This window comes from Ischnura elegans, chromosome 1 (genome assembly GCF_921293095.1).
Source record: "Ischnura elegans chromosome 1, ioIscEleg1.1, whole genome shotgun sequence".
In the NCBI taxonomy this organism is placed as follows: Eukaryota; Metazoa; Arthropoda; class Insecta; order Odonata; family Coenagrionidae; genus Ischnura; species Ischnura elegans.
In genome coordinates this window covers 18065073-18079935 of record NC_060246.1, presented here as the reverse complement: position 1 = coordinate 18079935, position 14863 = coordinate 18065073, and the positions used below count along the sequence as shown (strand labels likewise).

At 40.5% G+C, this 14863-nt stretch overlaps 2 protein-coding genes across 3 annotated transcripts in view; both read left to right on the top strand.

Annotated features, from left to right (window-relative positions):
* Positions 1 to 14863, top strand: part of LOC124155640 (extracellular serine/threonine protein CG31145) — a 532953-nt gene that overhangs the window by 163627 nt on the left and 354463 nt on the right. The window lies entirely within an intron of this gene.
* Positions 8376 to 10032, top strand: LOC124156442. 2 transcript variants are annotated; one of them, XM_046531010.1, is made up of 5 exons: positions 8376 to 8442; positions 8547 to 8927; positions 9006 to 9097; positions 9172 to 9800; positions 9895 to 10032. In XM_046531010.1, exons 1-5 carry the CDS (start codon positions 8427 to 8429, stop codon positions 9938 to 9940), a joined length of 1164 nt encoding a protein of 387 aa, XP_046386966.1. In that variant the 5' UTR covers positions 8376 to 8426; the 3' UTR covers positions 9941 to 10032. The 2 variants fall into 2 exon arrangements, with proteins under 2 accessions (XP_046386966.1, XP_046386957.1); XM_046531001.1 differs by having other exon boundaries at positions 9172 to 10032.

Below are 14863 nucleotides of genomic sequence, written 5' to 3'. Positions count from 1 at the left end.
CAGCCCCCGGCGTCCGCGGCTCCACGTACGTTCCCTTACTGTCCGATTAGTTCCCATGCCGGCCGTCAAGCGCTAGCAGTACACTCGTCCGGTCGTTCCGGGCGTGTTACATGGGTTGATATGGCTGTGAGGTAACTTGATGGACTATATTTATAAAATTTTGTAAGCCGTGCTTCGCGCATGTACTCACTCTTACGCGCTTCAGTTTTATAGAATATAAAATAGCTTTATTCGTGAAAACTGGTGCAGTAGCTTCCGTAAACGGTCATAAAATAGCCTACGAAATCGGGTGTTTGAATGCTTAATCCCACGGGGATAAATAATATAGGTGTGTTTTTTGTAGATCCCATTTCTGCGAGCCATTTAAGACAAATAGGACGATGGTGTGAAGATAATATACCCACCTGAAAAGGACATCGGTCGAAATTACCTTGCAATGGAAGCAAAACTGCGAAGTGTTAACGGAGAATATCGGCAAGGTACTCAATAGCATGGACAGAAGTATTAGGCTGAAAACTTAGTAAATGAAGCGGCAATAAAGAAGCAATGACAATCTCCCTTTACTATTCCTAGGTACTTGAGGAGAAACGAGTGCCGACCTAGCCAAAAAGCTTTCGCGTAACTTTGCCGCTACAGCTTTCACATTGATTATTTGTAACAAGCGTAACTGCTAAATAAGTCCTCTCAACAGTAAAACTTAAGACCGAATATTTACCTCTCGAGTTCCATAGCTCAGGCCAATTAATTTTCTTTTCCAATACCCACCGAAAATCATCTTTTTTTCTACTTTTCATTAATTTTTTTCCTATCTATCTCCTCACGCCTCCCCCATTGTTTCGCCACTGCTGTATTAGCTGCTCCATTCCTTGGATAGATACCAATATGAATTCCTATAAACTGAAAATATTAATCCTTATGATAACTGTAATTGTAGATTCAGCATCTGGAAAGCAACACACGGAATACTTATACTTACAGGTACTACAAGCAAAGGAATGGTTAAACAATATAAAGGTGTGAACGATCAAAAAAGATATTTCTACAAGGCTAAAATGAATAGCATTTATTTTTTCAAAAACTTTAAGTTTCTCCTTCTGGAGGCATACTCTCGGCCAACCTCGGCATTCTCCACCCGTGCAGCTTGCCTCATCCTTAAATTCAAAAACTGGACAATGATGGCAGCAAGCATCATTTCTCGATGCTCACTGCACGGGAAGGAAAGGTCGTTCCTTTCGAGGATATCACTAAGAATGAGTTCGCTGGCATTCCAGCATTTGCCATGTTTTTTAAATCGCACTTGAAGCGGATTTGCACTTGGTTGGACAAAATAGTTGATTTTCCTGATATTGCATTTCGCAACCTTCAAAGCACCTCAGGTTCGTATTTTCCTTGTATTCTAATGGTGATATGGGGTCCCCTGGGATATTGTCCTAGTAGTCTTATTTTTTAATTGGTACCTACGAGTTTAAAAAGAGAATGGGCCTTTTAGTTGATGTGCCGAAGCCAAAATATGGTACATCCAGTGATGAAAACTCAGCTAGGGGCTTTTTCAAAAATTCCCGCCTATCGGCTGAAATTACTGGCGAGGGTCAATATTTTTTAATGCTTTCTTTTCATTGTTGCAATATAACATCTTTTTATTATTGCTTTATGCAGTATTTTTCACATGATATAACATAGTTAATTAATTTTCAGGAGTAGAGGAAGAGTTAATCTTTCACTTCTCAACAATTTTAAGGTCTTTGTCTTGCGGATTTTTGATTGATTCAGTAAAATTTAAAAAGTTCTGTATGGATACAACGGAAAATTTTGTGAGACATTATGGTTGGTTTTACATGCCACCCACTGTGCACAAAGTGGTGCAGATGACATAGAGTCGGCTCTTCTTCGTATTGGAGAACTGTCGGAGGAGGCCCAGGAATCTCGCAATAAAGGGATTAGAATATATCGCGAGCATCACGCGATAAAAATATCTCGACTTCAAACTAATGAGGATATTTTCCGGAGACTGATCCTAATATCGGATCCTTTTATTAGCACATTAGGAACTGAACTAAACAAATGCCGGGGCCTTTTAGATCTTCCGCAGGAGGTTCGTGATCTCTTGGTCTTGCAAGAGTCAAAATTTTTCGAGTGAATGAGAAGAGGAGGATGGGTGGGATTCAGAAGAATCTGATGCTGAACAATTATAATACATAATTGTAAATTAATGAGGAATTAACCATGCTTTTATGAGAATAAAAGAGTCACTTAAATACTATTTTGACACTAATTTAGTAATTACTTTTTAGTCCATACAGAAGAATCTCTCGAAATATGGAAATCGTACCTCTTTAACGTAAGTCAATGCACCCCTGACAAAAATAAACTCCACCATGGTGGGTACAGGAAGGGTACAGGAAGGGTGGCATCCTTCATGGTGGGTAGTTACCCTTGCACAACCCACGCCCTACCCACCATTAAGGGTAAGGGAAGGAGAGAAAAATCCTTCGTGTACCCTTCCTTGGAACTCCTTCCCTTACCATCCGTGTACCCTTCCTCTACCCACCATTACGGGTAAGGGAAGGAGAGAAAAATCCTTCGTGTACCCTTCCTTGGAACTCCTTCCCTTACCATCCGTGTACCCTTCCTCTACCCACCATTAAGGGTAAGGGAAGGAGAGAAGAATCCTTCGTGTACCCTTCCTTGGAACTCCTTCCCTTACCATCCGTCAACCCTTCCTCTACCCACCATTGAGGGTAAGGGAAGGAATGAAAAATCCTTCGTTTACCCTTCCTTGGGACTTAGCATTTATAACTGAAGAAAACATATCCTGAAAGAGTCTCCTTAGCTACTTTCACCTGCTAAAGAGTATTGAGTTCCGTACAAGAACGTAAGCAGTCTTTGAAAGCAAAGATAGACGGGCTACACAACTAATCTTTAAAATTTCCTTAAGGAAAACAATAATATACATATTCAGTGGCGTATCCAGGGGTGGGGTCCGGAGGGTTCGGACCCTCCGCCCCCCCGAAGTATAAAAACACAATCATTTTCCTTCATAATAGAAATCAAAATATTGAAAAATAATGAATTTAAAAAACATTTCTTTGACTATTGAAGTTTTTTCGATTATGAAAAGTGTTTGAATAAGTTGAATTCTAATACTTACTATCCTGTTTTTCAAAACTTTTCCCACCTGGTTTTGGACCCCACCCCCCAAACGAAATTCCTGACTACGCCACTGTACACAATAGTTTCTATAATTGTGTGAAAAAAGCTCATTTTGAAGTTCTTCCATTCACGTTTTAGGATGTAACCTATTTGTGTGGCTGACAATGAGACATCGCTAGAGTGATGTTCAGTATTAGAATGCCGATCTTATTTTCTGAAACGAAATAGGTGTGGTAGAAAAAAGTCACAGCTTTCTTCCACATAGGACCGGGTGCGATTCTCATCTTAAGATTTTGTAGTATAAGTTCCGTTGAGAAACCCCTCTTTCAAGTACTTTGATAGCCGGGGTTGTTAAATCTCTAGTTCGTGATCCTGTAATATGTAGGTCCTGGGTTCAAGACCACGAGAAGGCCAATTTTTTTTATGCCCTATAACTTTAGAAATCACTGTTGCAACTCATCCCCATTCGTTTAATTTAGTCTATCAGCGATTTTTTAAATTTTTATGTTAATTTATGGATTTTTAGTTTTTATTTTATCCTACCCTTCCTGTACCCTTCATTGAGGCTGGCCAAACCCTTCCCGTACCCTCCAGGAAGGAGAGGGCGTACCCACCATTGTTCTAAAATACCCTTCGTGTACCCTTGCTGAAGGGTACAGGAAGGGTACACCTATCCTTCCTGTACCCTTGCTGAAGGGTACAGGAAAGGTACACTTATCCTTCCTGTACCCTTCATCGAGGCTGGCCAAACCCTTCACGTACCCTCCACGAAGGAGAGGGCGTACCCACCAATGTTCTAAAATACCCTTCGTGTACCCTTGCTGAAGGGTACAGGAAGGGTACACCTATCCTTCCTGTACCCTCAATGGAGGGTAAACCTCTCCTTAATGGAGGAGTTTATTTTTATCAGGGACCCAAAAACCCTACTTTTAGCCGTTTTTTTATTGACTAATTTGAAAGAATATTAACTCATTCTATACAACTAATTATCATTTATTTTCATATTTTATCATGATTACCGTTTATCTATGCAGTCAGCGTTACAATTAGCGAGTTAATAGGTAAAAGTTCCACGATATCGCATGAAATAATAGTTTTTTCGTAAAACTAACTGCAGAAATAAAAATAGCTCGCCAAATAACATGTAGGGAGCAATTTTTCAAGACATCCAACGAAAATCTGATTTTTGTCTGACTTTCTCGCGATCCGGACCACTGTGCGACGTTTCCCTCGTTGTCCGTGATAATCTTCTCACGAAGAATATCGGATTCAATAAAGTGTTTTTCACAAACAACTTGCGGATACTTGACGATAAAATTATCACGAGGAATGCACCTCTGCCACTCAGCTCGTAGTCTTTCTTCCCTTGGCACCAAAAAGATATGCACCTTTTCTAAGTTAGAGTCTATAGAGGCACGATACATCTTTTGCCCACCATTTTCCTTTTAAACCGAAATAGAGAGTTTTTCAAACTCCTAAACACTCGATCAACGATATACCATAAGTAAAACTGGCCTCCGTTGCAGGAAAAGACTGTAAAAAACGTGGTTTATCGCAATGAATCACCAAGACGCATTACTTCCCATGCAATCGCAAGGCTGACGTCGGACGAGTGCACAAGTAGCGCCAGCGGCGAAAATGACGAACTAATCGGACAGTAAGGGTCGCATGAGCCTGCAGGGGAGAGGTAGGGAGAAGCCGGGGGCTGGTCCACACCCTCACCTTGCAATCGTCCCAGGTGTAAAACCTGCAAGATATTCTCTCCACCCCCTGCCTCTTTTCTCCCCAAGCTTAAATTCCTACCGATTTTCCCCTCCACTACTTGTACTTCCACCAACATCATTTACCTTCTTCACTGTAATTTCTGCCCTGCTTTCTATATTGGCCAATGCACTACCCCTCTCAATCTCAGAATTAACAATCATCGCGCCTCCTGTTGTCCATCTTCCCCCCACTCCTCTCTACCAGTTCCTACACATTGTCTTTCACATGATTCCATTTTCAATCAATGCTACAAAGTATCCATTATTGCCTCCCTCCCTCCCACCGACTCCGCCCTCAACCTCCACACCCTCGAATTGGCTTGCATTTGGCACTTTCAAGCCAATAGCTTTCCAGGTATATATATATATATTTCTTCATGTATTTAACGATTCATATTAGCGATAAAAGCACGCCAAGTATAGCCGACGAATGGCTGAGAGATCCGAGATAAGAAGCGAGTCCAGGTGTTGCGTGCATTACACCTCCAAGGATATTCCCGTGGTCCAGCTCAATCTTGATGGATTGCCGTGTCGTCTGCTTGATTTCGCTAGCTGCCTCTCTCTCGCCTCCGTCCACCCGACCGCCGTGATCAAAGAGGCACGACTCACGTGCGCAAATCCATTCAAAATCAACGCCTTTCGAGTGGACATCAATTATTCTCCTTTCAACTCGGCTTCTCTCTTTCGCGACTTCCGCGCTTCCCGGCGAGAGCCTGCTCCCCTCGCCGCCAGAGGGACTCTAATCGGGTGCTAGGCTCGCAGCGCGTGGAGTCGTCAAACGGGTCTTCCTTTATCTCCTCTCCGGCTTGTTCGACCAAACGAGTTCCAACCCCTCCCCCCCCCTCTCGTCCGGAGAATTGTGATTGACGACACATGCTGATTACTCGCCCAAATGTATGCATGCTGGCCTCTTATATTTTCCACGCGTTTATCTCTCGATAATACACCGGAGGTGGTCGTTTTCCCTAATCTATTCCAAGCAAGTTAAAAGCAGGAATTCCCAAGTTAGGCTCTGTTCTCTTCCGCCCTTCCTCTTATTTCCTCTTTTCTGCTTTTCTCATCCCTTTCGTACGATTACATACGTCTCTTTTCGGAACTTGTATTTTTTTCTTTTTTTTCCATTTCCTGTATTCAATGTCTTCCTTAATTCGACTCCCTCTATTCCTCTTCTGGAAAATTCCACTCAGTCGCCTTTGTAAGCCTTTCCTCGGGCGAGATTCCAGCATATATGCTTTTAGGCCATATCGCGATATCACCTTTGTCAGAATTTCTTCGATCTTGCCTTATTTGCTAGCCTGCTTGCCTTATTAGCTATTTGATAGCCTTTGCCTATATGCTCTATCCCAATTAGGGCTGAATTTGAAATGGTATGATATGTGAAAATTTTATCATTGATTTTTAGTAATATATCAATCTGTCAAGTTAGGCTTTCATTTATTTTATATATTTTCTTGTGTCCTGTAAAAAATACAGTCGCTAGTGTTTCCTTAGATGGATTCATGTTTTTTAATCAAAAAATGGTTATTTTTAAATAAACTCTGAGCAGCTCTTTTCTTTAATGTTGCAAAACTCGCGGACGCTATTTTTTATTTGATGAGGCGAACATGAATAGCAATTTTTATCCAAATTTAGAGTTCAAGGGTCAACTCCTCTCCGTGTTGGCGTAGAGTGACCCGTTAGGGTGGCCCAAAAAAAACTTTTTATTGAAAGTTTGTGGGGCGACTTCATTTTATGGTGCAATTTCATGTATAAACGACCCACAAAAAAATTCGGCTCGATTGCACAATATTTGACCCTGCCGAAACGCGTTTAAACATTTTCGGCTAGGATGTAAGGCATTTTGCCTACTTTACAGGGGCTATTTTCCGATTGTTGTTCAGAAATTGTTGTTAAATAGAATAAATACAATACTTGTTGATAAAAATTATTATTAAAAATCAGTTATTTTATTATTAATTGGTAAAAAATGGTTTACATAAAATTTACAACCTTTTTTTTCCATACTTATAACAGATATTTTTTGATGAGGGACACACCCCTTTCGGCGGTGTCATTGACGACTTTAATATGTTTTATAACATTAAATCCTTTCAGGTACCTTTCATCGAAAAGCCAATCTTCGGGGTCTCTTGACAAAAAGCCTTCTACGGCATGATAGATTTCGCTTATTCTCGTTATAATTGGATAAAAAGGTAATCAAGAAAGCGTTCAAAGCAGCACGGTTATCGTTTGGCGGCAAAAGTAAACTCAGTCAATGCTTCATTAGAACAATGTTGCAAGGCGGCATCATTGTCCTACGACGATGCAAGAAGACAACGGCACTTCATGATCACAGCTATATTGTTGCGCGACTCTCCCGCCCCTGAAGACTCCAGTGACAAAACAAGCGGTAGCATTCGTGAAAGCAGTTCATGTTTTCAGAGGTGAAACCGTGTGTCTCTGAGTTATTTTTCTAGGAGTTTGTGTGATTTTACTTCGAAATGGCTGAGAAGAGTTATAGGCGTATCACTAGGAGGAATACCAATATTTGGCTCGTTGGTGACTGTTTCGATGAAAACTTGCCGAGAAATGGGAAACTTCCTACATTGCGAGAAGTTTTGAAGAGTTTCTTTGCTAGACTGCACTCCACGCCGGGCACTGCTAAATCCAAAGACGTCGCCAGACACACGGGGAGCGCATTGCTGGAATTTTGGGCAGAAGCAAACATCCCAACTCAAAACGCCCGTGATGTTATTAAGAAACTATTAAACGTGTATAGGGAATATAGGAGGTTAGGAAAAGATAAGGGCCTCAAATGCAGGAAGAGTGATATGAAGAGACAATTATTTACATCCAAGCTGGACAGGCTGCTCGACATTGGTCATAAGAAAGCTATGGAGCTCATTAAAATAGATGATGACCGCCAATTTTACGTGAGCATGCAAAGTGACCGCATTGGGTATATGGGCGGCATCGATAAGGAATGGTGCGCCATGCAGGAAAACAATCGTAAAAGGAATCATCAGAATGAACTTGCAGCGGAGAAGGCGAAAGAACGAAGTACAAAGGAGACGAATGAGCTCTTTAAAAACCATGTTTCTTCCGAGGCTTCCGATACGAGCACGGCTGAAGACACCGATGATGGTATGTAGTTTTGTATGTATGAATTATCAAGCTAAAATTTATGAATAATTTTATTTATGTAGGTCATATAATTTTTGTTGCACTACACATTTTACAGACTTTACACCGAGCAAGCCTAAGAAGCGCAAGATTCACATTGTAAATGACTCAATGGTATCTGCTGCGTTAGATCGAACTCTGACGTCTTCCGGTGGGGGATCCATGCTAATAAAAGCGGTTGCTCAGGCCACAGCGAAATCTTTGGGTTTTGCTGAGAAGGAGGTGCAGATAGTTTCTTCCCGCTCACAATTACATCGAAAAAGGTCGGAATGTAGAGAGGAAATGGCAATAATGATTAAACAAGAGTTCACTCCGGATGTTCCTTTGGTCGTCCATTGGGATGGAAAGCTAATGCCCAGCAGTGAAGGTATTTATCGTAATTTATTTGTCCTTTCCATTATTTATTTTCAATATCTTGCATAGTCTGTAGGCACATCAGACCATTTATTGCGGTTTCGTTCCTTCCTTTAGATGCAGAAGGCAATGCTGATCGGTTGCCAATTTTGGTATCTGGAGAAGGAGTTGAGCAGCTTCTTGGCGTTCCGGAATTGAAAAGGGGCACTGGGATTCAGGAAGCTACTGCAGTGGTTGAATATTTGACAAGTTGGGAACTTCAGGAGCGAGTTATAGGCCTCGTCTTCGATACCACAACCGTGAATAGTGGACGAGTAAATGGAGCCTGTGTTCATATTCAGCGAAAACTGGGAAAAGAGCTGCTGGAGCTTGCTTGCAGACACCATATACTTGAACTAGTCCTCGCTGCTGTATTTGATTCATTGATAAGTGTTTCTAAGAAGGCAACTTTACCATTTGTTGATTGTCTAAAGGATAATTGGAAAAATATCGACAAAGGTATTTTGAAACGCTTGCTAATATATTTCCACGTATGCAGGGACATTAACTAAACTTTTATTTTTACTATGCTTACAGCGCGGTACCGCACTGCAGCGACAACACGGGGTAGTTTGCGGAAGATCAACGACAAAAAAGAAATCATTATATTTTGCTGCAACCAACTTAAGGTAAGAAACTACCTCACATTTTATACACCCACATCTATTTCCACCTTAATTGATCATTATTTCTTTATTTCCAGGTATTTCAGCCGCGTGACGACTACAGGGAACTTCTGGAGTTGGTTATTATTTTCTTGGGTGGTTCAGTTCCAGGAACCACAGCCAATCAGTTTAAGAAGCCTGGCTCCATCAGCAAGTCGCGGTGGATGGCAAAGGCAATCTATTCATTCAAAGTATGGATGTTTGGAAAGCAATTGAACCTTTCAACCAAAGAGAGTGACAACGTGTTTCAAATATGTTGTTTTGTAGCTTCCGTGTACATTAAGTCCTGGTACACATGTCCAGTGGCATTTAGTGCGCCAGCCCGTGATCTTGAACTTCTGAAAACGTTGGCTAGTAGAGAAGAGAAACACTACCAAGCAGCATTAAAAAAATTTTGCAACCATTTATGGTATTTATCAGAAACATTAGTTTGCTTATCTTTGTTTGATCCCAATGTTTCATTGCCTTGTAAGAGGGCGATGGTCAACTCTTTTTTAAAGGAAGTGCATGTTTGCAGCCCTCGAGCGCAACTTCCTCCCAATTGTGGCATTAAGGATTTGGAATTGAGCGATTTCGTTTCCTCTAATTCTCGACGTTTCTTCGACATTACGGGCATTGATCAAGGCTTTTTGTCAAGAGACCCCGAAGATTGGATTTTCGATGAAAGGTACCTGAAAGGATTTAATGTTATAAAACATATTAAAGTCGTCAATGATACCGCCGAAAGGGGTGTGTCCCTCATCAAAAAATATCTGTTACAGAAAAACCTTACCTGTAATGAACGTGAGAGACAGCATTTGCTATTAGTGGTGCAGAAGCACAGAAGAATGTTCGATAAGTACGGAAAAAAAAGGTTGTAAATTTTATGTAAACCATTTTTAACGAATTAATAATAAAATAACTGATTTGTAATAATAATTTTTATCAACAAGTATTGTATTTATTCTATTTAACAACAATTTCTGCAGCAAATACCGGAGAAAACGGAAAATAGCCCCTGTAAAGTAGGCAAAATGCCTTACATCCTAGCCGAAAATGTTTAAACGCGTTTCGGCAGGGTCAAATATTGTGCAATCGAGCCGAATTTTTTTGTGGGTCGTTTATACATGAAATTGCACCATAAAATGAAGTCGCCTCACAAACTTTCAAAAAAAAGTTTTTTTTGGGCCACCCTAGTGACCCGTATTGTATTTCCTCGGTATGATAACCCTGTCGATTATGCACTGTTCATTTCTTTCGATCCTCGATAAAATAATGAAGTCTTGGTGTATATCTGTCCATTCTTTAATCAATGGATGTCGGTTACTTGCTATTAAAATCGTTTTCTGTTCTGATTTGGGTACATTTGAATCCATGCCTTTGCATGTGGAGCGCATGAGTCGTTTAATAAAATCAAAATCGTTTACTTTGCGAAATATATAAATGCGTTATACGGGAAAAACTTATTGAATTCAAGAAAGTGCTCTGAATTTCGATTGAAGAGTAACCCTCGACTGTCACAGAGCGAGAGGATATCCGCACAGATTTCATTTCCGTCGGAAAACCAGCGGTTGACCGCTTATTTTATTGCCTGGAGTTGGTGATGGAGGCCTTGGGAATATCGCGTATCCTCCAGGAAGACGAAACTGGGGACACAGTGACGCAGGGAGGTGAGGGGAGGCGGGTCAGCAATTAGGCAATCCGTGATTAATGCTTCGTGGGAGAATCCCCTTCTCTTTGCATCGGATGCTACATATTGATGGTTGTATCGATGACGAATGGAGGAGGTCAGCGCGGGCGGCCGTCTCCCAATATATGGGAATTGGCGTGCCCAATGCCGCCCTCGCAATTTGTGCCCAATGTAATTGCCAGGAGAAAGGGTTTTCTTTTTTTTTAAATTGGTCACCCTCGCTAAACTTTCGCCTCGAGTCAAATTCGGCTATTGGCTGGATGAAATCGCGCTAAGACTCTTGGATTGCGTGCGAACACAATTGCACCCCATCCCTTTCCTTTCCGACTTTCAGTCAACCTCACAATTTCAAAAAAAAAAAACAGAGTAGAGAGAAATCTTTTAAAGTGAATCGAAATTTACCACATTTACATTATGTGTACAAGTAAAATTTCTACCTTCATAAATCGGTGGAAAATGCGGATTTGAACACACCAGACCCCGTTAAGTTTACGAATGTCATTTGAGTAACTGTTCGTAGAAATTCACCTGGCACTTTTTATTTTTGTTCCTTTCCATCCCTCTTTCTATGAATTACATTTCTTATTATATTTTCATGTATGAGTAAAATGGTAGTATTTTTTTTACAAACGGTCCTCATATTCTCATCAGTGCTTTCTACTGGTTCACTTTTGTAATCCAATCACTGCGATTACTCGAGGCTACTTAGTGACATGACTGTTGGCATGAGCCGAGGGAGATGCATGGAACACATTTCTTAAGATTTGGAAGCGTGTTGGATTGGAAAATTGGAATTAACATAGTATCGGCCTTTTTTGGCACCCGAGTCCCTGTGTGAGAAGTCCTGTTGTCCAATGGGTTGAGGGAGGGCTCTTTTGGTCAGATGTGACTGTGGGGAAAAATGTGCGTTTGGGTGATATTGCGTTAAGACGCTTTGCTTGCATGCGGTGGCTCAGTTGCACCCTCGAAATTTCCCTCAATTTTTCAGCCGAGGAAATTTTGAATGCGTCGGTTTCTATTGTAGTCTTTATTTGGTACTTCAGTTATCTCAATTTCTTGCGCTTTAGGAGTTTAACCGCTGATAATATTTGCTGCCCTCTGTCCTTTTTCCCAATAACGATCGCCTGAGAGTGTGGCCTTCTCTTCGAAGCATTAAAAGGAAGAACGATATACGTCTTCAATATTCAATTAATCTTCAATGACGACTCACTGTAGAGTAACTTACGCACGTGTTCATAATTTGTTGAAATATGGAAAATAACAATCATATGCATATCGTGACTTAGAATTGCGCGATTTGAGGAGGGATATGGGAAAAATAATGGGATAGCCAATGTTATGCGTACTTCAGCACTCAAGTTCAGGACAATCACTAATGCGTTGTTTCCTCCTTACCTTTCCTATAAAAAGGTTTATCATTTTATTTTTCGATTTTCGCAGCAATAACATGCGCTATAGTGTTGGTTAATCATGTTTTTTTTAAACGTGGAATGAGGTATTTCCTGTGAACATAGGTATTCGTAAAGGTGAAGAGACTGGAAGAGTTGTGAAAATTTGACCAATGTATTTGGCCAAATTTGACCAATTTGACCAAAGCTTGATGTGTTCACTATTCCAAAATACTTCGATATTCCTATCTAATGATAATAATGCTGCAATTATGATTTTTTTGTTTTGGTCGGTTTATGGGAAAAGAGAGAGGAGAACCATGCCCTATTATTTGTTTCTGATTCCAAGAATTTTCAGATGTTTTATTACATTGGTAGAAGAAAGGAGAGATTAGCGTCTCGGCGTGAAGATTTTATTCCGGGGCGGATTGAACTAGCCGACTCATCGTGATAAATGGGTCATGTAGCTAGCCGGTTCCTAGTATGGAAGGATCTCCTTCGTACCTCACTGCGGCGAATAGCAGAATGCATCCAAATTCGTTGTCATCATGATACGGTTTTTAATTTGGCAACGGAAACCGTAAGCATAAGCCAGCCTGTGCACTGTGCAGCTCTTATATCCTCGTCCACCGCCTTTTAGAAAATTGACTCTTCCAGTTCCAAAATTGTCATGATAATAATTATTATTATTTTTTTCCTTTTCTTGACCTTGTTTAATATACGATATAATATTTCTTGGAGTTTAGGCCAATTTTAAAACAAGTTATAGCCAACGTTTCGAATTATTTAAAATCATCCTCAGGGCTATGAAAGATAAAACATAAACAACATAAAATACAAAGATTAAAACGATATACAATATTTATACATAAAAAGGGCACATTCGGGTTTTTTATACAATAATATAATAAAAATATATATACAAAAAATTTTGACATGCCTCTTAACTTTGAACATATTTATTGATGTTTTGTTGCTAAGGTATTGCCACACATAGGTTACCATTAATTAAAAAAAAAAAAAAATCAAAATCAAAAACAAAAAAATCAAAACTAATGGTAACCTAGGTGTGGCAATACTTTAGAAACAAAACATCAATAAATATGTTCAAAGTTAAGAGGTATATCAAAACTTTTTGTGTATTCCATTCTGTTCTTATATATATATGTTTATAAATATATATATTTTTTAACATTATATTATTGTATAAAAAACCCGAATGTACCTTTTTTATGTATAAATATTGTATACTTATCGTTTTAATCTTTGTATTTTATATTGTTCATACTTTTTTCTTACATAGCCCTGATGATGATTTAAAAATAAATCGAAACGTTGGCTGAAACTTGTTTTAAAATTGACCAAAACTCCAATAAATATTATATCGTAAAATTGTCATGTGCAAAATACCGTGAGCTTTACCTAGGACTTCTCATGGTTCTAGGGAAGGTTTATCCTTGTCTTTTCTTACAAATAGGAGAAATATAACGATGCTGGCCTTAATTCATGATTGAAGTGGGGCCAAGATCCGGATAACGCCATCTCTTCCACGTGGGGTATTCGTTCCCTAGTTGTCCGCCATTGGCGCTGGTGGCGTAGAATGCGGCGATAGAGAGAGAAGGAAAGAAGTCAGACCGCCCAGAATTCAACGGTGGGCAGATGTGGCCGGTGCGAGCCTCCACTTGCCTCGCATTGCCGTGACAGTGGCTTCGGAATCAGAGGCAGCTGGGCACGGCGCCTATCTCTCGCTCGCTCACAATGGTGGCGCCAATTGAAGCACCTCCCGTAGGGCCACAGGTAGGGTCTCCTACCCCCCAAACAACTCCACCCTCGCCCGTACTAACCTCCCTATCACCACACTTTCCACTCATGAAAAAATAAGCTCGTTGATTTTCGCAGCAGATGGCATCGGATTCTGTTTATGCGTATTATTCTCATATAACTTCATCCATAATTAAGCGTAAGGATCGCATCGTTCTCCCGCACGATAGGGTCTATTTTTGTTTTCTTTCCTTTCGATACATACATTCGTCATCCGCGGAAACCGCACTATTTCAGCATTTACGTCAGGGGTGTACTCCAAAGAACAACGGTCAATCACAAATAACCATGACCTGGATAAGATGAACCTACCTAGGCGGGACTCGAACACGCTACCTTTAGTTTGACAAGCGAGTACTTTACCCCGCTACCACCAAGGCCGGCAATTCTTATTAAAAACTTAGGCTATCATCATAAACGGGAGATCCTTCTCTGATTTTATTAAGAATACTATCTGTTTCGACGTAGACGCATTATAGCCAAGTGTGTCCATTTGTTCATGGCGATGATGGGAGCAGAGGTAGGCACTTTGCTTTGAGAGAACGCTTTTGGATTGGGTAGGGGAAAAGAGGTTCGGGGTGGTGACGGCATCTCCTAACCCCTCACCTTCCCCCACTGCATCAATAGTAATATGGACACGGAGACCTCATCCAAAAGCTTAAGAATCTTTCACAAAAAGTGGGGCAGTCACCTCTCTGAACCAAGAAGAATGGAAAGTCTAACCAATCGAAGGGAAATTTTTAGATTCAATCTTTTGCTGAAATTTCAAATGGAATACGTTTTGCCTGATGTTCCAGATGTTTTGAGAGAGCCTAATCATTGTGCTGGCAACGATCACATGGATAAGATTAA

Excerpts from the sequence above, each read along its gene's own strand:
- LOC124156442 (XM_046531001.1), top strand. Across the intron at positions 8,928-9,005 it reads TTGGAAAAATATCGACAAAG|CGCGGTACCGCACTGCAGCG; the intron begins GTATTTTGAAAC and ends CTATGCTTACAG. Across the intron at positions 9,098-9,171 it reads TTTGCTGCAACCAACTTAAG|GTATTTCAGCCGCGTGACGA; the intron begins GTAAGAAACTAC and ends CTTTATTTCCAG.